The sequence below is a fragment of the Rhinolophus hipposideros genome (genome assembly GCF_964194185.1).
Source record: "Rhinolophus hipposideros genome assembly, chromosome: 21".
NCBI classification, from domain to species: domain Eukaryota; kingdom Metazoa; phylum Chordata; class Mammalia; order Chiroptera; family Rhinolophidae; genus Rhinolophus; species Rhinolophus hipposideros.
This window is the reverse complement of record NC_138067.1, coordinates 48,565,204-48,588,198: the sequence shown is the minus strand read 5'-3', so window position 1 is coordinate 48,588,198 and position 22,995 is coordinate 48,565,204. Positions and strand designations below refer to the sequence as shown.

The 22,995-nt window shown below is 39.9% G+C and overlaps 2 protein-coding genes across 2 annotated transcripts; both read left to right on the top strand.

Annotated features, from left to right (window-relative positions):
• Positions 1–22,864, top strand: LOC308490582 (zinc finger protein 215-like). The gene is made up of 5 exons (XM_081033045.1): positions 1–444; positions 1,277–1,380; positions 9,304–9,430; positions 11,937–12,029; positions 19,773–22,864. Exons 1-5 carry the CDS (start codon positions 66–68, stop codon positions 19,787–19,789), a joined length of 720 nt encoding a protein of 239 aa, XP_080889171.1. The 5' UTR covers positions 1–65; the 3' UTR covers positions 19,790–22,864.
• On the top strand, positions 14,617–15,498 carry ZIM2 (zinc finger imprinted 2; the record flags this gene model as incomplete). Its single annotated transcript, XM_081030910.1, has 1 exon — positions 14,617–15,498. The coding sequence occupies one exon, from the start codon at positions 14,617–14,619 to the stop codon at positions 15,496–15,498; it is 882 nt and encodes a 293-aa protein (XP_080887036.1).
• Positions 22,865–22,995: the final 131 nt, after the last annotated feature.

Genomic DNA, 22,995 nt, shown 5'->3' with positions numbered 1-22,995 from the left:
CACTGTGTTCTTGAGCAGACTGCCTTTTCGAGTATCTCCATCCTCGGAAGGACCAAGCTGTAACAATGCTGCACGTGACACCTGTTTTGGATCGCTTGAGCAGTCCCCAACTCTTTTGTGCATGTGATCAGGAAGAGAATCGAGAAACCATTCCCATAAGAAACGCAGGGGCTCTGAAGATTTCTCATGAAAACTTCAGGCATTTTCAGTACCTGTCAGTGACCAGGCCTCACCAAGCTGTGAGCCAAATCTGGGAGCTCTGTTGGCAATGGATGCAGCCGGAGACAAACACCAAGGAGCAAATGATGGAACTACTGGTGCTGGAGCAGTTTCTGAACACTCTGCCAGAGAAGGTTCAGACATGGGTGAGGTTGAATCAGCCCAAGAACAGCAAAGAGGCAGAAACCCTAGTGGCAAACTTGATCCAAGCATGTGAGGAAACAGGTGAGAGAGGAAAGAAGCAACTGGCCATTTCCATTTATCGAACATCTGCTGTGTGCCTGGCATGTAATGGGAGCTGAATAAACATTTAGTAATTGGCAGAGTTAGGCAGAGTTAGTTAGCTGGCTCTGGCATCTGTATGTTTAACCACAGCGTTACACTGCCTCTAGTGGACGTAAGGAATATTGTCCTAGAGTTAAAAACTTGGTCAAAGGTATAGAACTATTGGTAGAACTGGGATTCCTGGGGGAAAGGAAAGAGCTCTCTAGGACATAAGAAAGAAACAACAGATTAATGAAAGGTGCACTTGGAAAGAGTCTACAGGTAAGGAAGGCCTTCAACATTAAGGTTTCTATAGGGGAAAATGGTGGCTGATCAGTGAATGAAAAAGATACACGAAAATCTTAGTAAGAGCTTAGTATTGCTTTCAGTGCCTACTGTGTGCTTTACATATGTAATGATTAATCCTTACAAGAGCCCTTAGAAGTATAAGTATTATTATTTACATTTTGCAGTTGAGAAACAGGTTCCCTGTGATTGAGTGGAGAGTGAGACTGGGAACCACTGATATTGAGGAGGGAACTTCCACTGTATTTGCAAAGCAGTGGGGAGCCATTGAAGGATTTAGAGCTGGGAGATAACCAGAGATTTTTCAGAACTTGCTATATTGAGCTGAGAAATGATTTCATGATCTTTCTTTTATCATAGGAAGACCTGTACCACTACTACCTCCCATGGCAGAACAGGGTAGTGTGGGGATGTCAGGCCCCTCTGTGTCTGTGGGTGCTGCCAGAGTGGGCTCAATTCCATGATCACATTCCTTTCTCCCTTCTAGATTTTCCTGCTCAGGACTCTGTCCTTGCAGAAGAGAGGAACACTGGAGAAGACCAAAAGGAGGGCATAGAGATGTTTGACAATTTGCCATCTACTGGATCCCAGGTGAGTCAGGCTTTCTTCTGACTTAGTTCTCCAGTATGGGAATCTCACCTTCCTGATTTGTGGACCTTCCCTATCTAATTGAACTACATCCTCATTTTCTTTAAGTCTTCATGTAAATATCACGTAACTTCCTTCCCTGGCTACCTTATTTAAATTTTTCTTCTGATTCCCCTTCCAGCTTTATTTTCTCTCTTGTATTTATCACACATGCTATATCTTTAACATTTTTCCTCTTTTCCTATCTCTTGAATTAATTTTTTTGTTTGTTTAGTATTTTATCTTTACTATTGGCTTATTCAAAACAACCTTCATGTGGTTTGCACAATTATTATGCTCCTTTTAATGTATGAAACAAATGGCAGTTATTACAAGGATAGGATATGGGGGTGGGGTTTTCTTTCTTCAAAAATGCACTTGTTAAATCACGTTTTGAAACCTAAAAGACAATGAAATCAATACATTGCGCTTCCATTAGAACCAGAAAATAATTCATGCAAGTTGGCAATTAGGAAAAACTTGTCTAAGAAGGCTCCTTGATGGGGAGATAAGGAAAAAAAGGTTGAGAAACACTATTCTAGAAGACCTGTTCCTGAGAGTAGCCCTCTGTCCCTAAAGTGTCTATGGCAAGGATCCCAAGTGAAGATTCTCACAGGGACTGCTGAGGTAATATGAACGAGGAATTTATAAATGGGTGGATTATGACTGGGGAATGCCTGCCCATCTAAGGGCAGCTATGACTCAACTTTAGCTGATGGTGCCATGTGAGAATGTGGGCCCAGGTCTTCTGATTTTTTTAAAGAGAAGCCAAAATTCTAGTTAGTAATATGAAATCTATAAACTTTTTGGTGATGTTAGCCAATATGAATGAAAAAAAACTTTTCAAACACATGTGAGCCAAATCAACTCCTCTGTAGGAACTGGGCAGCCAGTGCATGACCTGAAGTTTAAATCAGGTAGTCATTGATGTGCATAATGTTGTCCTGGAAACACAAAAGGTGAATATTGGAGTGACGTCATAGGAATGGTGGCAGCGAGGTGGTCTTCTTGAGTTCTAATCTGGAACTTACCACAAATTGAACATCTATAACCCATCAAAGGACTCTCTGCTCAACACACAAAACAGCTAAGAGACAAGTACGAGGATTACTTGAAGTGCCCAGCCCAAGAGGCACAAGATTCAACACACCCAGAGGCCAACTCCAGACCAAACCAGAGTATTACCGGGTTTGACCTACAAGGGACACACCCAGAGGGAATTCTCTACAGGCACAAGAGCCCATAGGGCCAAGCCTCATTTGAGTGGTCAATCTTCACACAGCAGATCATCCACTGTGGGCTGAGCCAAGTCTCACAACTAGTTAGCCTAGGAGTCAATCCCACCTACTGACAAGCCAAAAGCAATTAAAGTTCAGCTTTAACAGGACAATATACACAACACAGGGGTCACCTTTGGAGCACACTTCCAGGAGAAGAGGGAATTGGTACAAGTCAAATATAAAGAACACATATTATATAAGATAACCCAGCAAAAACCAAGAACCCTAGGGGAGCTATCTAATACATCGAAGCAAACACAGAGAGTCAGTCAGAATGGGGAAGCAAGGAAACATGTCCCAAATAAAAGAACAGAAGAAACCTCCAGAATTGGAACAAAATGAAATAGAGTGACCCAACCTATCAGAGACAGAGTTCAGAACACTGATAATAAGAATGTTTAAGGATACTTACCTGGCAGGGGACATACCATTTTCAGGAAAGTGGTTTTCCCAGAGCGAGGCTTATCCATTGCACTCTAGATTTGCTGACCCTGCGATTTCCCCAAATGTCGGAAACTCGACTGCATAATTTGTGGTAGTGGGGGACTGCGTTCACGTTCTACCCTGAAAAAAAATATTTAAGGAGCTTAGTGACGACATAAAGAAGGATAGAGAAATCATAATGAACAACCAGTTAGAACTAAAGAATACAATAACTGAAATAAAGAAAACACTTGAAGTAATTACCAGCAGGTTAGATGAGGCAGAGGATCGAATCAGCAACTTAGAAGACAAGTTAGCAGAGATCACCCAAACGGAACAACAAAAAGAAAAAAGAATAAAAAACAATGAAAATAGTTTAAAGACCTCGGGGATAACATAAAGCGCAACAATATTTACATCATAGGAATACCAGAAGGTGAAGAGAAAGGAGCAAGGGATCGAGAACATATTTGAAGTAATAATGACCGAAAACTTCTCTAACCTGGTGAAGGAAACCGACATACAAGCCCAGGAAGTGCAGAGAGTTCCAACCAGGATAAATCCAAACAGGTCCACACCAAGACACTATATTATAGTTAAAATGGCAAAAGTTAAAGACAGAGAGAGAATCCAAAAAGCAGCAAGAGAAAGACAGTGGGTTACATACAAGGGAACTCCTATAAGACTATCAATGACTTTTCTACAGAAACTTTGCAGGCCAGGAGGGAGTGGCAGGAGGTACTCAAAGTGATGAAAAACAAAGGCCTACAACCTAGATTTCTTTACTCAGCAAGGCTATCATTTAAAATTGAAGGAGAGATAAAGAGCTTGCCAGAAAAGAATAAGCTAAAGGAATTTATTACCACCAAGCCAGCATTGCAGGAAATAGTAAAAGGGCTTCTGTAAACAGAAAAAAGGTGAAAATAATTTAACTACAAGTAAAAAAAATGGCAGTAACTATGTACCTATCGATAATCACTTTAAATGTAAATGGATGAAATGCTCCAATCAAAAGACATAGGGTGGCTGAGTGGATAAGAAAGCAAGACCCTTGCATATGCTGTATACAGGAGACTCACCTCAGATCAAAAGACTCACACAAGCTGAGAGTGAAGGGTTGGGTAAGATATTTCATGCGTATGGAAATGAGAAAAAGCTGGAGTTGCAATACTATATCTGACAAAATAGACTTTAAAATGAAGAATATATTAAAAGGTAAAGATGGGCACTACATAGTAATAAAGGGATCGATCCGACAAGAGGTCATAACCCTAGTAAACATCTATGCACCCAACATAGGAGCACATAAATATATAAAACAGATATTGACTGACATAAAGACAGAGATCAACAGCAACACTATCATGGTAGGGGACTTCAACACACCTCTGACAACAAGGGACAGATCTTCCAGACAGAAAATCAATATGGAAACAATGGCCTTAAATGACACATTGGACCACTTGGATTTAATCAATATTTTCAGAGCATTTCACCCCAAAGCTGCAGAATACACGTTCTTCTTAAGCGCACGTGGGACATTTTCCAAGATAGACCACATGTTAGGCCATAAAACAAGTCTTGATACATTTAAGAAAATTGAAATCATACCAATTGTCTTCTCAGACCAGTGCTATGAAATTAGAAATCAACTACAGGACAAAAACTGGAAGACACACAAATACATGGAGGCCGAATAACATGCTACTAAATAATGAATGGGTAAACAATGAGATCAAGGCATCTTGGTCAAGAAATCAAAAGATATCTCGAGACAAACGAAAATGAAAACATGATGACCCAAAATCTATGGAATGCAGCAAAAGCAGTACTAAGAGGGAAATTCATAGCAATGCAGGCCTACCGAAAGAAACAAGAAACATCACTAATTAACAGTTTATCTTCACACTTAAGAGATCTGGAAAAAGAACAGCAAAATAAGCCCAAAGGGAGTACAAGGAAGGAAGTAATAAAGATCAGAGTGGAAATAAATGAAATAGAGACCAGAAAAACAATACAAAAGATCAATGAATCCAGGAGTTGGTTTTTAGAGAAAATAAACAAAATCAACAAACCTTTAGCCAGACGCACCAAAAAAAAAAAAAAAGATAAAGAAAAAAGGAGAGAGGACCCAAATTAATAAAATCAGAAATGAAAGAGGAGAAGCAATAACAGACAGCACAAAAATACAAATAATTTTTAGACATTACTATAAGCAACTATATGCCAACAACTGAGACATTCTGAAAGAAATCGACAATTTTCTAGGAGCAGACAACCTTCCAAGGCTAACTCAAGAAGAAACAGAAAACCTGAATAGACTGATTACCACCAGGGAAACTGAATCAGTAATCAACAAGCTCCCAACAAACAAAAGCTCTGGACCATATGGCTTTACAGATGAATTTTACAAAACATTCAAAAAAGAATTATCACCTATTCTCCTCAAACTATTCCAAAAAATCCAAAAGGAGTGAAGGCTCCCAAACACTTTTTACGAGGCCATTATCACACTGATCCCCAAATCAGACAAAGACATTACAAAAAAGGAAAACTACAGGCAGATATCCTAAATAAACATAGATGCAAAAATCCTCAACAAAATGTTAGTGAACAGAATTCAGCAATACGTTGAAAAGATCATACACCATGATCAAGTGGGATTCATTCCTGGTATGCAAGGGAGGTACAACATCCGTAAATCATGTGATACACCACATTAACAAAATCAAATATAAAAATCATGATCATATCAATAGATGCAGAAAAAGCATTTGACAAAATCTAGCAGCCATTTATGATAAAAACTCTTAAGAAAGTGGGCATAGAGGGACCGTATCTCAACATAATAAAGGCCATCTATGACAAACCCACAGCTAACATCATACTCAATGTGGAAAAGCTAAAACCATTCCCCTTAAGATTAGGAACAAGGCAAGGTTGCCCACTTTCTCCACTTCTATTTAACATAGTGCTGGAAGTTCTAGCCACAGCAATCAGACACGAAAAAGAAATAAATGGCATCCAAATCGGTAAGGAGGAAGTAAAATTGTCATTATATGCAGATGACATGATGCTATATAGAGAGAATCCTAAAGACTCCACCAAAAAATTATTAGAAGTGATAAATTAATTTAGTAAAGTAGCAGGATACAAAATTAATATTCGGAAATCAGTTGCACTTGTATATCCCAATAATAAAATATCAGAAGGAGAAATTAAGAAAGCAATCCCATTTACAGTTGCTTCAAAGACTATAAAATACCTGGGAATAAATTTAACCAAAGAAGTGAAAGATCTGTACTCAGAAAATTGTAAGACACTGAAGAGAGAAATTAAGGAAGATACAAATAGATGGAAATACATACCATGCTTATGGATAGGAAGAATTAAAATCATAAAAATGTCCATACTGCCTAAGGCAATATACAGATTCAACACAATTCCTATCAAACTACCAAGGACATTTTTCACAGAAATAGAACATATAATCCTAAAATTTATATGGAACCATAAGAGACCCAGATAGCCATGGCAACCTTGAAAAATAAGAACAAAATGGGAGGTATAATGATACCTGACATCAAATTATGCTACAAGGCTATAGTAATCAAAACAGCATGGTACTGGCATAAAAACAGACACATAGATCAATGGAACAGAACGGAGAGCCCAGAAATAAATCCATGTCTATATGGTCATTTACTCTATGACAATGGAAGCAAGAATTTATGGTGGGGTAAAGATAGTTTATTCAATAAATGGTGCTGGGAAACCGGAACAGACACATGCAAAAAATGAAGCTGGACCACCTCCTTACACCATATACAAGAATAAATTCAAAATGGATTAAAGACTTAAATGTGAGATCTGAAACCATAAAACTCCTAGAAGAAAGTATAGGAAGAAACTTTACAGACATTACCCGGAATAAGGTTTTTACTGATGTAACCTCTCAGGCAAAGGAAGTAAGAGAAAAAATAAACATGTGGGATTTCATCAAACTAAAAGTTTTTTTCAAGCAAAGGAAACCATCAATAAAACAAAAAGGGATCCTACTGAATGGGAGAACATATTTGCCAATGATATATCCGATAAGGGGTTAATATCCAAAATTTATAAAAAACACACTGCACTCAACTCCAAAACAACAAACAAACCAATTAAAAACTGGGCAGAAGACATGAGGAGACATTTTTCTAAAGAGGACAACATATAGATGGCAAACAGATATGAAAAAATGCTTAACCTCACTAATCATTAGAGAAATGCAAATAAAAACCACAATGAGATATCACCTCACCCTAGTCAAAATCACCCTCATCAATAAATCAACAAACAACAAGTGCTGGCAAGGATGTGGAGAGAAGGGAACCCTTGTGCACTGTTGGTGAGATTGCAGATTGGTGCAGCCACTATGGAAAACAGTACGGAAAACAAAAATCTGAAAATGGAACTACCTTATGACCCAGCAATTCCACTCCTAGGTATCTACCCAGAGAAATCCAAAACTCTAATTTGAAAAGATTTATGCATCCCGATGGTTATTGCAGCACTATACACAATAGCCAAGACATGGAAATAACTGAAATGCCCATCGGTAGACGACTGGATTAAGAAATTGTGGTACATTTATTTATACAATGGAGTATTACACAGCCATAAAGAAGAATGAAATCTTACCATTTGCAACAATATGGATGGACATAAAGAACATTATTCTAAGTGAAATAAGTCAGACAGAGAAAGACAAATACCACGTGATTTCACTTATATGTGGAATCTAAAGAAAAGAATAAAAGAACGAACTAATCAGAAACAGTCTCAGAGACATAGAGGAAAAACTGGGGGTTGCTAGAGGGAGGCGGGGTGGTGATAAGGGGAAAGGTGAGAGGATTAGAAAGCACAAGTGGTAACCACACGATTGCCACAGGCATATGAAAGTCAATTTGGGGAATGTAATCAATAATGTTGTAAAGATTTTGTAGGGTATCTGATTGACACTTGTCTCATTAGGGAGACCACTTCAGGTATGATGTAGATGCCTGATTACTACACTGTACACCTGAAGCTGAAGTTGAACAATAATGAATGCCAACTATAATTTTATATGTATGTGTATATATATATATATATAAAATATATATATTTTTATATATATATATTTACAAGAAGTGGAGCACAACACTAGGAATAGAGACAGTGGAAATGTAATGGCTGTATGCGATGTCAGAGGGGTAGTAGATTGGGGAAGGGGGGTTATTGTGTGAGGGATATAAATGATAAATGTCTAACTATTACGTTGTTTTGTACACCTGAAAGTAATAAAAAAAGTTTTAAAAAGTTGAATATTAGTAGAATGGGCATCACAGTCTTATGTAGTCTTCTAATATCTGCTTTTTAAATTCAACCTTAGGTTACCAAGATTGTTGTGTGTGATTGTACTTAATTAGTTTGTATCGCTAGAGTATTATTCCATTGTCTGACTACACCAAAATATATTTATCTCTTCTACTGTATATGGACGTTTGTGCTATTTCCAGATTTTGGATTTTACAAACAGCACTTTTATGAACATTTCTAAGTACACATGAGCAAATATACTTAGGAAGAGAATTTCTGGGTCCAAAGTGGTTTACCAATTTACATATTTCTTAGAATCTTATAAGAGATCCTGTGGGCTGACATTCTAGGTAACATTTGGTACTGTGAGACTTCTTAACTTTTGTCAGTTGAATGGGTATAAAATGGTACTTTGTCATTTTGATTTGCATTTCCGTTTATTAATAAGACTTAACTATCTCAGTATTTATGAGCTTTTTGTGTTTTATGGATGAGTCACTGAGGCTTAATCTACCCACACTCGCAAAGCTTATAAGAAAAAACAGCCAGGACTTGAACCTAACTCTCTCTGATTCCTGAGGCTAAGGTGTTCCTCCAACCCAAATTTGTAGTAATTAGTGGCAGGAACTATCTTAGAAATGTTCCCCCTTCTCTCAGACTACAAGACAAGAAAGATACATGGCTAGGTCCCTGTAACCTCCAGATTAGAACACTTGGACTAGAAGCTTTCTGCTGGTCTGAATGTCAACTTCACATTCAACCCTCTCTCGTCAGGCTCCTTCCCCCCTCCCTGGGATAATTTCTGGATTTTGATCATTTGTGATTGTCTTTGGTGTTTTAGGAATTGGTGACATTCCAGGATGTCTTTGTGGACTTCAGTCCGGAGGAATTAGCCTCTCTTAGTACTGCTCAGAGGACCCTCTACAGGGAGGTGATGCTGGAGAATTACAGGAACCTGATCTCCTTAGGTAAGTCTGTCTTCTCCATGGAACTTGGCTTGTGCCCCTTGGGGCAGTGGTTTTCAGCTCTCTTCAGTCCTTTCATCAGTGTCAGTGGTTCACCATGTTGATGAGTCTCAACCCAGATCAGAGGCAATATTGCAATATTAAATTCACTATTACTCATAATGTAGCTAGCATTTACTGAGCAGTTAATGTGGGTCAGGTGTCAGTCTAAGAACTTTATATGTCTGAATTCCTTTAATCCTCATACTAGTCCTATGAAGGGGGTATACTTCTTGTTATTATTATCACCATCTTTCAAATGAGGAAACTGAGTCATAGGAAAATTATATTACTTGCCCAAAGCCACTCAGCTACAAAGTGGCAGAGTTGGGATGTCACTCCAGAATCTGCTCCCTTATACTCTGCTGTGCTACCTGACGGGTTTGCTTCATCAGGTTGCTGCACAATAGGAATCTCACAGTTATTTTCTTTGAATGAGTGAAGGAATTGCTGAAAATTCCAGGCGCTCCAAAGGTTTCTATTGACCTTGAAGTTTAAGAGTCAGAGATTGCCAGTCTTCATATCCAGAGGCAGGGTTGTTTACCTCTCCCCACACGCTAAATGTTTTTGTTGTTAGTTCCAGGATCCTCTTTTCAGTGGTTTTTTTGGGGCCAAAGGTCTCCTGAAAAACACAAAACCAAACACCATTCCACTGGCAATAGGCTGGTGCTCTTATCCTTGTGAAGTCAGAGACCTACTTTGGGAAATAGAGACTTACCTCAAACCTGGGTATGTTAAGTTGAACCACGACTTTTATTGGTCACAAAGAAGGCACAATGGAGTGCCTTTTACAATATAACTCCTCTCAGTTACCACATTTTTGACTCACAATAGAGAGAATAAGTCAGTTTTTGTTTCCAGCCCTCATGCAGTAACCTGGAGGCATTTCTGGCTTCTTGTGTGTCCTTGGCTTCTTGTGAGTCCTTGGCTTCTTGTATCACTGAAGGTTTTAGGTTAATGGGGATTACATATTACCCAGGACATTTTCTTCCCAAGTGCGGAATGAGTGCAGTGGGTTATACAGATTATTTTAAGTGGTACATGGACAGCGTGAAATAATCCTTCAGTCAGTTGGTGCAAAAGACACTCCTCTTCTCATTGTCTTTCCAACCTCTGGTTATATCAGGCAGAGAGTGTCATCTTGGTGCTAGCAAGTCTCTGCATCTGGTTGATCTTTTGTTTTGGCACAGACGGAGCAGACATCAGGTCTTGGGCCTTCGGTAGCAGAAGCTAGTGAGAACTCAATGATAAGCTTAGTTTCTGCTGTATCTGTATTATGTTACCTTCAGTTGTTGTTTGTTTTTGAAAATGATGGTAGTTTCTATTTCTAAGGTTGATATAAAGTTTCCATTTAAATTAAGTGTATTCAAGTTAAAAAGAGAGGCCATCTAAATAAAAATATTAAATAAATACCAAGTACTACTATAAGTGGTACATTGATAGGGCCAACATGTGAGGGTCACTCATTCGTCAGTGAATTCTCAATGTGCCAGGTACTGGTATAGCCAGTGGGGTTATGAAATGGATGAGAATTCCTGTTCTTGTGGGTGTTACATTCTAGTGGGGTGAGACAGAGGATAAACAAGTAAATAATGTGGTGTTGTCTTTGGTCTGTTATAACAGAATACCACAGAGTGGCTAGCTCCTAAACAACAGAAGTTTACTTCTCACAGTTCTGGAGGCTGCAAGTCCAGGATCAGGGTGCCAGCACAGTTGGGTGAAGGCTGTCTTCTAGGACTCAGCCTTCTCATTGTGTCCTCACGTGGTGGGGGGCGAGGGAGCTCTGTAAAGCCTCTTCTATAAGAGCACTGATCCCATTCACAAGGGCTCCATCCTTATAACCTCAGCACTTCCCAAAGGACCCACCTCCTAACACCGTCCCATTGGAGTTTTCAACACAAAATGTTGGGGGTGATACCAACATTCAGACCATAGCAGGTGATATGCAAATGATTGAAGTTTGGGAAACACACAACTAGTGGAGGGGGAGAAAGAGCGTTTTAAGACTGAGGGAATGAAGGTTGTCACAGAAAGAGAAGAATCTTGTGTTGCTCACTTTTTGAGCAGCCCCATCATCAGATCCCCATGCTGAAGTAGAGAGCCCCCAGCACACGGTCCTCAACTCCTGTTTCAGTTTTGACTCTAGAACAGAGTTTCTCAGCCTCAGCACTGTTGACCTTAGGGCCACATCACTCTTTGCCAGGGTGTCATGTGCACTGCAGGATGCCTAGCAGCACCCCTGGCCGCCACCTACAGACATCAGTAGTACTCTCTGCTCCTCCCAAAGTTGTGATGACCAAAAATGTCTCCAGACATTGCCAAAGGTCTCCTGAGGACAAACTCATTAGGAACAAGTTTTTCTTCTGTGTGAATTTGCATCTTTCTTATTGTCTCAGAGCCCTAAGAGCCCAGGCTGGGTGTCACTGTGGGTGCAGCAGAACCCTAAGTCATGAGTTTCTTTGTTCAACAGGGTACCAGTTCTCTAAACCTGACATTATCTCACAGCTGGAAGAGGAGGAGTCACGTGCGATGGAGGAAGACAGTGATATAAAGACATGTCCAGGTGAGCAGTGAGGGGTGAACTGTGGAGACTGGGGTCATGGGAAGACAGTGCCCCAGCCAGTCTGCAGCGGGTCAGGGAGTGTTCCTCAGCGCCCACTCGAGTCAGGGAGAAGGCTGGTTGGTTTCTCACCTCAGGCTCACAAGACGCCACCACCCCATGTGCACTCAGCACTTTCTTTCATCTCCTCTCTAAAGCTCGTCTCTTCCTGCAGCACAGGTTCCGCTCCTGCGCCGCTCCGGGGAGGTCAGTTTCGCTTTTTTCTGGCGCTCCAAACCCTCCATTCATCCATGACTTTGCTCTTGCAGCTAGAAATCATAGGTCTTTCCTCTTTGAAACAAGCAAGAAACCTTGGTGTGATACCACTTCTCTTTCCAGCTGCCTCCCATTTTCCCTCATGCTAACTCCTCAGACTTGTTGACACCCAAAGGCTCCCTCCCCTCCCTCCTTAACCCTGTAGTCTGGTTTTCATCCCCCTATTTCTCCCCATACACACTCACACACACGCACTCACACTGTGTTCTACAACATCCCCAAAAGTTCCCTCCCAATATCCTTATGGCTCAAAGAGAAGAACCTTCTAGATTTTACCTTTTACAAACTGTATGGCTACATGTGATAACGTTTACCATCTTCATGAACTCTCTCCTTTGAGTTGGGTCGTCATGTGTATCAGCCGGGATCATAGTTGTCCTTCAGTTGCTGTTAGCAGAAAACCACACCCAAACTTGCATAAGCCATAGAGAGTTATTAGCTTCAATACTGGTCGGCTAGGTTTCAGGGATGCTTGGGTGTGTGGGCTCTGTGATGTTAGCAAGACCTAGTTTCATTTTCTCTTTTCACTTGGCCAACAAATCCTAGATGTGCTTTCTTGTTCCTGTCTAAAGACAGCATGACAGAGAGCAGGTGTGCCCAAGAAGTATTCTTAAGTGCAAGAAGTCTTCTTTCCTAGAAGCTCTGGACACACCTTTCCTCATTTTTCAGTGTTCCATTTCAGTGGGTTACATTTCTGAAGCTGTAGTTGTGTCTAGTGCTAATCGACACAGCCCTCCCGACGTTACCTGTGGCTGGAGAAGCAGGTGCCCAGACAAAATTCAGGGACCGACCAACGGGATTCCTCTACCTGCTCTCTGTTTCCTTCATTGTCTTCTCTCCTTTACTCTAGTTTGTTCATTTATTCTTTGATTCATTCAATCATTCCACAGATATTTATTGTGTCTCTGTGGTAGTCCAAGCACTGTGATACAGTAATGGACAAGGCAGACACAATCCCTTCCTTCATGGTGCTTGTGTTCTAATGGGGGTGAGAGGTGATAAGTAGACAAATAATAGAATATGAGTGTAAAGCAGGCAGAGAGCCACAGGAGGCTGTTAACGACAGGTTTCAGGAAAGGAGTCACTGAGTAATGTTTGAGAAGTCACTGAGCCAGGGAGGAATTTGAGGAAGGTGTGGCAGCAGGGGAACAGCAAATACAGAGGCCCTGAGGTCAGAATGAGCTTGGGTGTTCCAGAAACAGGAAGAAGAGTGATATGGTCTGAGTGAAGAGATGAGGTCACAGATAGACCCGAGCCAGCCCTCATAGGGATATGTTAAGGAATGTGGATTTCATTCCAAATGAGATGTGAAAAAGGTATTTGAAAGTTTTGAATCAGGGACTGAGATAGTATTATTGACACCTCAGAACTGTGCTGCCTAGTATGGCAGCCACTAGCCACATGTGATTACTTAAATTTACACTAATCAAAATTACATAAAATTTAAAGTTGTGTTCCTCAGTTACACCAGCCATGTTTTAAGTGCTCATTAGCTACATGTGGCTAATGGCTACTGTATTAGACATAAAAGTATAGATCATTTATATGATTGCAGGGCATTCTGTTGGGCAGCACTGTTCTAGAAAGATCCCTGTGACTATTCTATGGAAAATGGGCTTTAGGAAAACCAACCTAGAAGCCAGTTAGGAGGGTGTTGAGGTCCAGCAGGTTAAAGCTAAAGGAAGCTGGAGCCGTGGTTGTGAAGTGCTCAGTTTGCAGTGTTCCTTGAAAGGGGAACTGGCAGAACATGCTGGAACACTGGCTGGACAGCAGGCAAGGAAAACAGAGGTTTCAGTAAGGACTTTTTCAGAGACCGTTCCCTAAAATCTAATCCACTGTGATGCGTCCAGTGTCCCTCTTTTGATGACTTCCTAATCTGTGTTCTGGCTCTGCTGTTTCACCCATACTCTGCTCACTTATCACGAGTGTCTGTGGGACGTGACCACTGTGTTCATTGTTGTTTCTTCTTAGCTTTAGTTTCTTTCCCACCCAGGGAGTTCCCTTTATAAAGCACAAAGTTTTGACCAGCTTCTTACCTCCTCAAAAGAAAATCCAAACTTTTAGCAAAACATTTAAATCCCTCTCAATCTCCTTAAGGTCTGTCCTATTATTTTTAATCCCTTTTTTTCTGTCTCTGCTATAATGATGTGTCTCTGTGAGTAAAAAGAGTAGAGGAACTTCTACCTTTCTTTTAGATTGGGAGAGAAGACCTGAGACCAAAGATCTAATTCCAGAGCAAAGCCTGCCTATAGAAAACTCACCCTTGGGGGCAGGAATGGAAGATTTGCAAGTAGGTAACTTTTGGCTTATAGGAGACACAGGAGAGCCTTCTGATGATCCGTTGGATCCGTACCAGGTCAACCAGGAGAAGCTTGCAAGCCCTATAACAATGAGTGAGCCCAAGACCCTCACTCAGGTAGTAAGCCAGGACAGTGAGGAATCTATCAGAAGTCCACATCTTACTGAACAGTCAGAGCGTCCTCTAGAAGAGAGTCCCCAGGAATGTGCTGCTTCTGGAATTCGCACCAGTCCCCCACCGGTGGTCGAGCCTTTCCTCCAGGAGAACACACTCAACACATGTGAATGTTGTGAAAGAACCTTTGGTACTCCAACAGCCTGTCAGAGACATGAGCAGATCCACACTGGGAAGAAACCCTTTGAAGGTGAACAGTGTAAAGAAGCCTTTTACCTCATGCCATACCTCACCAGACACCAGAGGACTCTTTCCAGTGAAAAGTCCCCTGGAAAGTCTTTTATCCAGAGTGCAAATATCTGTGGCCGTGTAACAACCCATAGTCAGGGCGACTGCTATGAGTGTTTCCAGTGTGGCAAAGCTTTTATCCAGGATATGCATTTTTTTCACCATCTCAAAGCCCACGAGGCAGACGTTCTCTCACCTAGGTTGCCCCGCATCAAGAGGCACTTCATTCGCTATCAGCGGAAACATGACTATGTTGGAGAGCGAGCCTATCAGTGTTGTGACTGCAGCAAAGTCTTCAGTCGGAGTTCATATCTCATTCAACACTATCGGATTCATGCCCATGAGAGGCCTTTCCAGTGTCAGCTGTGTGGGAAATGTTTCAGCCGACCCTCATACCTCACCCAACATTATCAACTCCATTCTCAAGAGAAATCCGTTGAGTGTAATTGGTACTGAAAAACCTTCCATCAGAACACTCTGAACCTTTTGGCTTCATCCTGAAGAGAGACACTCTGAGACCTCTGAATGTGAGAAGGCCTTCCACCAGCCCTCACAACTTGTTAACAACTTGAAAATTCATCATTGTATGATCAAAAAAAGGGGAATGGTTGCAAGAGTGTAGAACAATCTTTTGCAAAAGGAGATTCAATACATGTGTCAGTAGTCACACAGGCCAAAATCTTACAAAGAGTATTTTTGTTCCATAGGAGAGAAGCTAACAGATTATACCCCTCTTTAATAGAATTCAGAGAATAGAGAACCTTGATTTTGACATCCTGACAAAAAACTTGTGACCCCTAGTTGGGCTCCACACAGGCAATCTGTTGACTAAGTTTTTATAGAAGTGTTTCCGTACAGTGTCTTCACACAGGATGTATCAGCACATGGCATGGTAAAAAGATTTTCGAGGTATACCTCTATGGAGTCATCCACAAAGCTGATTTAACTGGTAATACATTTACATAGGACCCTCCAATTTACAGAACATTGCCACATGTATTATTTTTTTTGATCTTTTAAGGAATGTTGCTATGTACCTAGTGAGGATATTTATTCTGTTTCTCAGATAAAGCAAACTTGAAGTTCCCATGTTGCCAGTTGGTTTAACTTAGGTTGTAAGTGATGAAGCAGGAAACTGAACCCAGGTTTTAGGGGTATTTTTGTTGTTGTTGTTGTTTGTTTTTTGTGAGATTCCATGAGATAACTTATGTTATAGCTTAATGCTCAACGCAGGTTTTTTAAAATCTCTGCCATATCCTCACGGTACCATACTAACTGCAGCCATGTTCCTCTATATGCCCAGCATTGTTTCACGTTAAATCAGATAAGGGCACTTACAGTGTCAGATTCAGAAAGCTTTCTTAGGGTGAAGTTCTGATAGTTGTTTCTCTTGTGATTTAGGATAAGACGATGACTTTCTGAGACACTAGTTCAGGGAAGTAGATATTTTTGCTAAACACTTTCTTATAATTGTTCTTATAGATCCTAAAGCTGTTACTGATCATGTTTTTTTTCTTTTTCTTTTTTTTTTTTTGGCAGCTGTCTGTAGTTGTTTGCTTGGGGGTTGGGGTTTCTTATTTTCCTTTTCCCTCCTTTTAAAAATCCTGTTTCTAAAGAGTAGTTTTGCCATCTTGGGCTCTGGCATCATCAGCATGGCCAACTTCACCTAAAATCCTAGTTCTGTGCTGGACATACTTCACGCTTTAAAGATATGAACCCTCAGTTGCACTAAAAATTTCTTTTGTATCATATTGCTATAATGTCAAAAACTTTAGTCACTGACTTGAATGGTGGTCAAATACAAAGATACATGGTAACCAGTTGGACTTGGAGTCCCAGAACCGGATTACTAGCCTGGAAGTATGGGTTGTTGCTCTTGCTATTCACTGCCCTGCTTTTCCTCATGCAGCCATTTTTGAGGTTAAGCTATGATGTGGTTCCAAAGCCATGAAATTAACAACAAACATGACTTGTCAGAACCTACACCAGCCAAATGAGTGTTAGCTACACGACCTCTCTTCTTCGTTTCCAACATTCTTGACCAAACAGTCCTCATTGGCTGGCCCTGTTTTCTCATAATGGTTCACTATCAATTGGTTTCTGATCCTGAGGGGTCATGCCTTATTGTTGGTGGTGTTAATTAACCTCAATGCTTGGACTTAAAGTGGTATTTGCTGGGTTTTAATGCTGTAAAGTTACTATTTATTTCCCTTTATAATTAATTAATACTTTACAGGAGAAACATTGAGACCATGCAGCTATCCAGTTTCTCCTCAAATTTTCACCCACTAAATTCTAACACCTCGCAAGTGGATCTTTCCTACAGCCATTACCTTGGTGTGGTAATGGTGATTTTTTATTTCCCTCATTCCTTCTACATTTAGTAATTAGAATTCTGTGAGGAACAGTTGTCCTCCCTATTTATTCATTTATTTATTCAGTAATTTATTTATATTGGTATAGATTCATAGATATTTATTCTATGGCTGTAATTCAGTACTAGCATTATTTATTTTGTTGTTCAAATTGTTCCAGCCCTAGGCATTGAGAGCCCTTTCAAGTTGGCTCCCTGCCTTTTCTGAACACTTCTAACATTCTCTGCCCTCCTTAATTTCTCTCCCTTCACCTCCAGGAAAACCCTGTCATGCCTTTATGATGGTTTCTACCTTGTCACAGGATTACTCAGGCCCTTATCCATCTCAGTCATTTCATTTCTCCCTTCACCATTTTTCCTAATTCTGCATTCTACCCAGATACATTTCCTTTCAGTTGTCTTATCTCTGTTTTCTGAAACTTCAATACATCTACTTAAAAAGGAAAATATTAAATCACCCCGAGCAAAGGATTTCACTCAGGCCATAATCAAATTTCCCTGAAAACCTCCAAGTTGGTTTATTGCAGTTGGCTCATTTGAATCAGATCCTAACGTGGTCCACAGATTGCATTTGGTTGTCTGATCTCTTGAGTCATTCTTAATCTAAAGCAATCACCTCTCAATTTTTGAATGCCTTGTGTGACCCCGAGGATAATGTAGAGATAGACTTCCTGCCTTTCTCCACTCAATTCCTAATATATCTGTTTTGGTACCTTTCCAATGTTCCATTTTTTTTTTTTTTAATTTAGAAGCACTTATTTTAAAATAAGTTTTATTTTAAATTGTGATTAAAAAACAACAGCACATAATTTATCATCTGGAACATTTTTAAGTGTACAGTTCAGTAGTGTTAAGTCTAGTCACCTTGTGCAACAGAACCCCAGCACTTTTTCATCTTGCAAAAACTACAACTCTACCCATTAAATAATACTTCCTTATTTCCCCTTCCCCCCAGTCCTGGCAACCATCATTCTAGCACTAATTGTTTTTTTCCTTCAAAGCTTTGTGTGATTATGCAAGTAATACTAGAAGAAACTGGGTCAGTTGTCCTGTATAGTATCCCCCATTCTAAATGTTTGCTTCCTGTGGTGTCCCTAAGCTCTTTCTTCTCTCCTCTGTATTTTCTGTAAAGGAAAGTTAGTTCTACCCTAAACTCTAGAGACGTAATTAGATTCATCTTCAACTTCTTTGGCGAGAACACCTCCTAGGTGGTTTTATGTGCCTTTTTTATACCGTATCCTGTCAGGAGGCACACAATTTTGGTTTCTTCCAGAGGCCCAGCCTTTGAAAGTTGTTCTCCAAGCGGCTGCCCCAGTTTCAGGCAATGAGGCTTCAGTTTCTACAGGACTGGATTCTTCGGGGGCCAGCTGCTGTAGTCACTTCTTCATTACCTCTTCTGAACTTCTCTACATTCTTCCCACTATCACTCCATCTTGGTAGACTCTTGAATGAAGAGGTGGTGGAGACTCTTTGAGGTGTCTGGATGAAGAACCTGGGCCAGGGCTTCCAGCTTCATGAGGAGCCTTTACTAGAGAAAGTCAGGGAGCATCAGATGTGACTAACTTTATCCTGATGCTTCTTTCACACCACAAATAGCAGTGGTGACAACATGGAAGCTTAGCTCTTCCTGTCACCCCTGGACTCTTTGGAATATATGGAAGGTGCACGAGCTGCTGCCTCCATGTTTTCCACACATGAGCTGACTGTAGTGGTGGACCAGCCTGCCATTTTGACTTTCAGCTTGCTGCTGTCCTAGTGCGTTCCATAGGGCCATGGTTCTCTGCTCCCCTGCATTTCTCACCCAATTCCTAACATGTCTGACAGTTTGGGCACTACTCTTATGTTCAGATTAATTTTTTTAAAATTTGGAAACACTCATGTTTAAAGCTTTGTGCTTATGCAAGTACTACATATTCCTTGAAGATTAGCAAATAACGTGTTTGTTTTTTCTTTGAATATTTGTATTTCCCTTTCCCAGATATACTTGCTGCTAAAAGGGGTATAAAATTATCCATGTTTTCCTATGCATAGATCTATATAGGTTTTTAAATAAGATAAAAATACATTTTTATGAAATAATATCATACCCTTAACACTGTTTTGAAGGTTGTAGTTTTTATTCTAATACATCATGAATATCTTCCCATACCCATAAATACACCCTCGATTTCATCTTTCAGGACTGCCTGGTACTCGGTTGCACAGATGTGTCCTAATTTGTTTCACTAGCTTTCTAGGGTTTGAAAGTGGGGTTGCTGTTATTTATCTCTATGTGTACATTGTTGTTGTAGTTATGATTCCTGTCTCCCTTGGGCCTTAGCATTTCCCTTCTCAATTTGCTCTAATGTCTTTGCAGATGGTCGTGTTTCTTAAGGGGAAATTCCTAGCAGTGGAATTTCTGGGCCAAAAGGTATGTGTATCTGGAAGGCCTTGGAAACACTCCTGACCTCATTCCAGGGAGGTCTAAAAGTTATGCTGATTGTTTTTCAAGGGAACAACTAAACTGCGCAACTCTCTCCACACCTCCTTTCTCCTTGACGAATTTGCACTGTGAACCCATTTTAGAAAATAACAGTACTAAAATCCAGCCTGGAAAGAGCCACAGATGAAGAAGTTTGTTAGAACCCTAATTTTAACATAGTTTTATTAGGTTAGTTTTCCTCACTAAACAAATAATATTAAGCACATTAAAATTTTAGGAAGCAAAGACAGCTAGTAAACTTCCTAATAGTCGCAGACACTCGAGTCCCAAGCCCAGGAACACAGTCATGTTCACGGTTAGAAGAGCCTTGGCAGAGAAGGGAGAGTGTGGGCCACGCTGCTGAAACCCAATTTCAGACCCTCCTGAGAAGCTGATTAAACCTAGGTTTCTTGGGAAATGGGGTAACAGTGCCTCCCCCTAGAACTGTGGAAGGGCCTGGAGCTCATCTGTGTGAAAGAGCCTAACAGTGCCTTGTACATAGTAAGCACTCAGTACCCAGTAGCTGCTATTACGGAATATTTTGTTTTCATATCCTTTCATTTACTTTTTTAAGTTTTCTTAGTGACAGACATAAACTACAGAATTTTAAATGAGAGCTACACATCAAAACACACCCACATTTTATACTTTAGTATATCTGTACAATTAAGTCTTTCATATACATGTCACAAATTTGAAGTTCTCTTTTTCTCACTTATTTTCGAATGACAGATTTTAATGACATTATATAAAGGTTTGATTAACAAAGCACTGTATTTCGTTTTCTTAGGGTAAATTTCCAGAACCTGCACTACAGTGGTATTACTAGGCGAGATGTGATAAACATGTCTATGGTTCCAAAGATCCTGCTGAGTTTGTTTCCTCAGGGGCTCTACCCCATATGAAATAGGTGGCAAGCTGTCCCTGTCCCATCCTGAGTCAGTGACGGGTGCTAATCAGTCACACTCTCTGAGTTCCGTGCACCCAAAGAGTGTTTCTAACAGCACTTCAGGCTAACAAGACAAGCTGAGCAGTGTTTGTGCCTGCAAAGAAATGTCTGCCACGCCTGGTATAAATAAGCACTTTAATGGCTTTACCAGCACTGGATATTTATCACTTAAACCAACAAAAACGTTTGCCTCTTCGATAAGCCAAAAAAGTGATTCTTTGTTTCCTAATGAATTATTCCTCGGTCCCCTCCTCCCACGCCTGCGTGCTTTCAAACTTCTTCGGGTATGATCTAGGCCCTTTGCCTGCTTAGCTATTTGTTTTCTTCCTTGTTCTTACTTATTTATATGAACTCTGTTTTCTTTTCTAAAGTATGCATTTCTGAGGATGAATGTTTATTTTTCATTTTAAAGTATACTTGACTCATTAAAGACAATTTCTGTTTTACCGAAAGGTAGTCCTTACCCCCTCCTTCTGCACCTCCCACCCCCCAAATACACCATGAACACATTAACATTTTGATTTGTTTTCTTTTAATTTAAAAATAATTACCAAAGAGTAGTGGGAAGAAATGTAATTTTCATGGCACCTCTGTGCGTTTTCACCTTTTACCCATGTAACAGATGTTTAGGTATTACCCGTTAAAGGTGTTTAGTTTTCACATAGCTGTGATCATTGTGTGTGCAATAGTACCTTATTTTTCCACTTAGTCTTACAGTTGACACACTGCTCTATCACCTCCGAGTCTGTCGTTGTCAGTTGCCAGTATACCCAGAGCTTTGTATGTGTGGCTCTCTCTGTTTGAGTGTTTAATTTAGTTCTGATTTTTCCTAACTATAAACAATACCGTAATGAACATTTTGGTGCTTAAACATTTTTCCAAACTTAGCATTCTTTCCTTAAGATAGATTTAGCCAAAGGGGAATTTCTGAGTCAGGAGGGGTATAATTGCTTTAAGGTTCTTCTTTTTCTTTTCTTTTTTTTCAAAGTTTACAAAAAATTTCTTTTTTGTTTTATTGGGGAACGGTGTGTTTTTCCAGGACCCATCAGCTCCAAGTCAAATCGTGTTTTTTTTTTCAATCTAATCGTGGAGGGCGCATCTCAGCTCCAGGTCAAGTTGTTTTCAACCTAGTTGTGGAGGGCATCGAACCGCCCCTCCACAGCTCACTGGCACACATGGGAATCGAACCGGCGACTTTGGTGTTATGAGCTCTATACTCTAGCCACTGAGCCAAACGGCCACCCTTGTTTTAAGGTTCTTGATAATATACATCCAAGCTCCTCTGAAAGTTACACCAGTTTGCACTGCTACCTGGAAGGTGGGGTGTGTGTTCACATGTCCTCTCTGGCATTGTGGTTAGAAGCACTTTCCACCTTTGCTAATTGAATAAGGGGAAGGGCATCTAATTAATAGCACATATTTGATTGTTAAGGAAGTTGAGCATTTTCCTCTAAGCTTGTTAAATGATTATATCTCCTCCTCCTATCAATTTGAACAATCTCTTTATATAATAAAAAATACTCTTTGTCTTCATTTTGTCCATAAATATTTTTCTGTTTGGCATTTTCTTTGAATCATTTTTTTTTGACAAGGTTTCCATTTTTATATGGCTTCATCCTTTTCCAAGCCTGCAAAATCTAACCTTCTGTAAACATTAGAGTGTTTTATTCTGCAGTTTTCATTATTTATGCTTTAAACGTTCTTGATTTTACTTTTGAGTATTGTGTGAAGAGGATCAAAATTACCCGCCTATTGTTAATTGCCTCAACTTCAATTGGTAAATGATTCGTACATATTTTTTACAGTGTATGATCCATGTCTGGACCATCTGCTTTGTTTCATTGGCTTGTGGCCCTATTTTATCCTAGATCTATCTTTGAATTTTTATGCCTTATATTTAATGAATTTTCCATCATTGTGCCTTTAAAAAGTATATGTATGTTTATATGAAAAAATGTATAATTTTCTGTAATTCCTCCAGAATATTTATGTTTATTCTTTCGGAAAATTTATCAATTAAAAATAGCCTTTTGATGACTATGATTACTGAAATGAACTTATGAATGAATGAGGAAGAATTCATACTATTACACTCAACCTTAGCATCCAGGAACATGATACTGTCCTTTCATGCATTCAAGCTTTTATATCAATCAGTAAAGTTTTGTA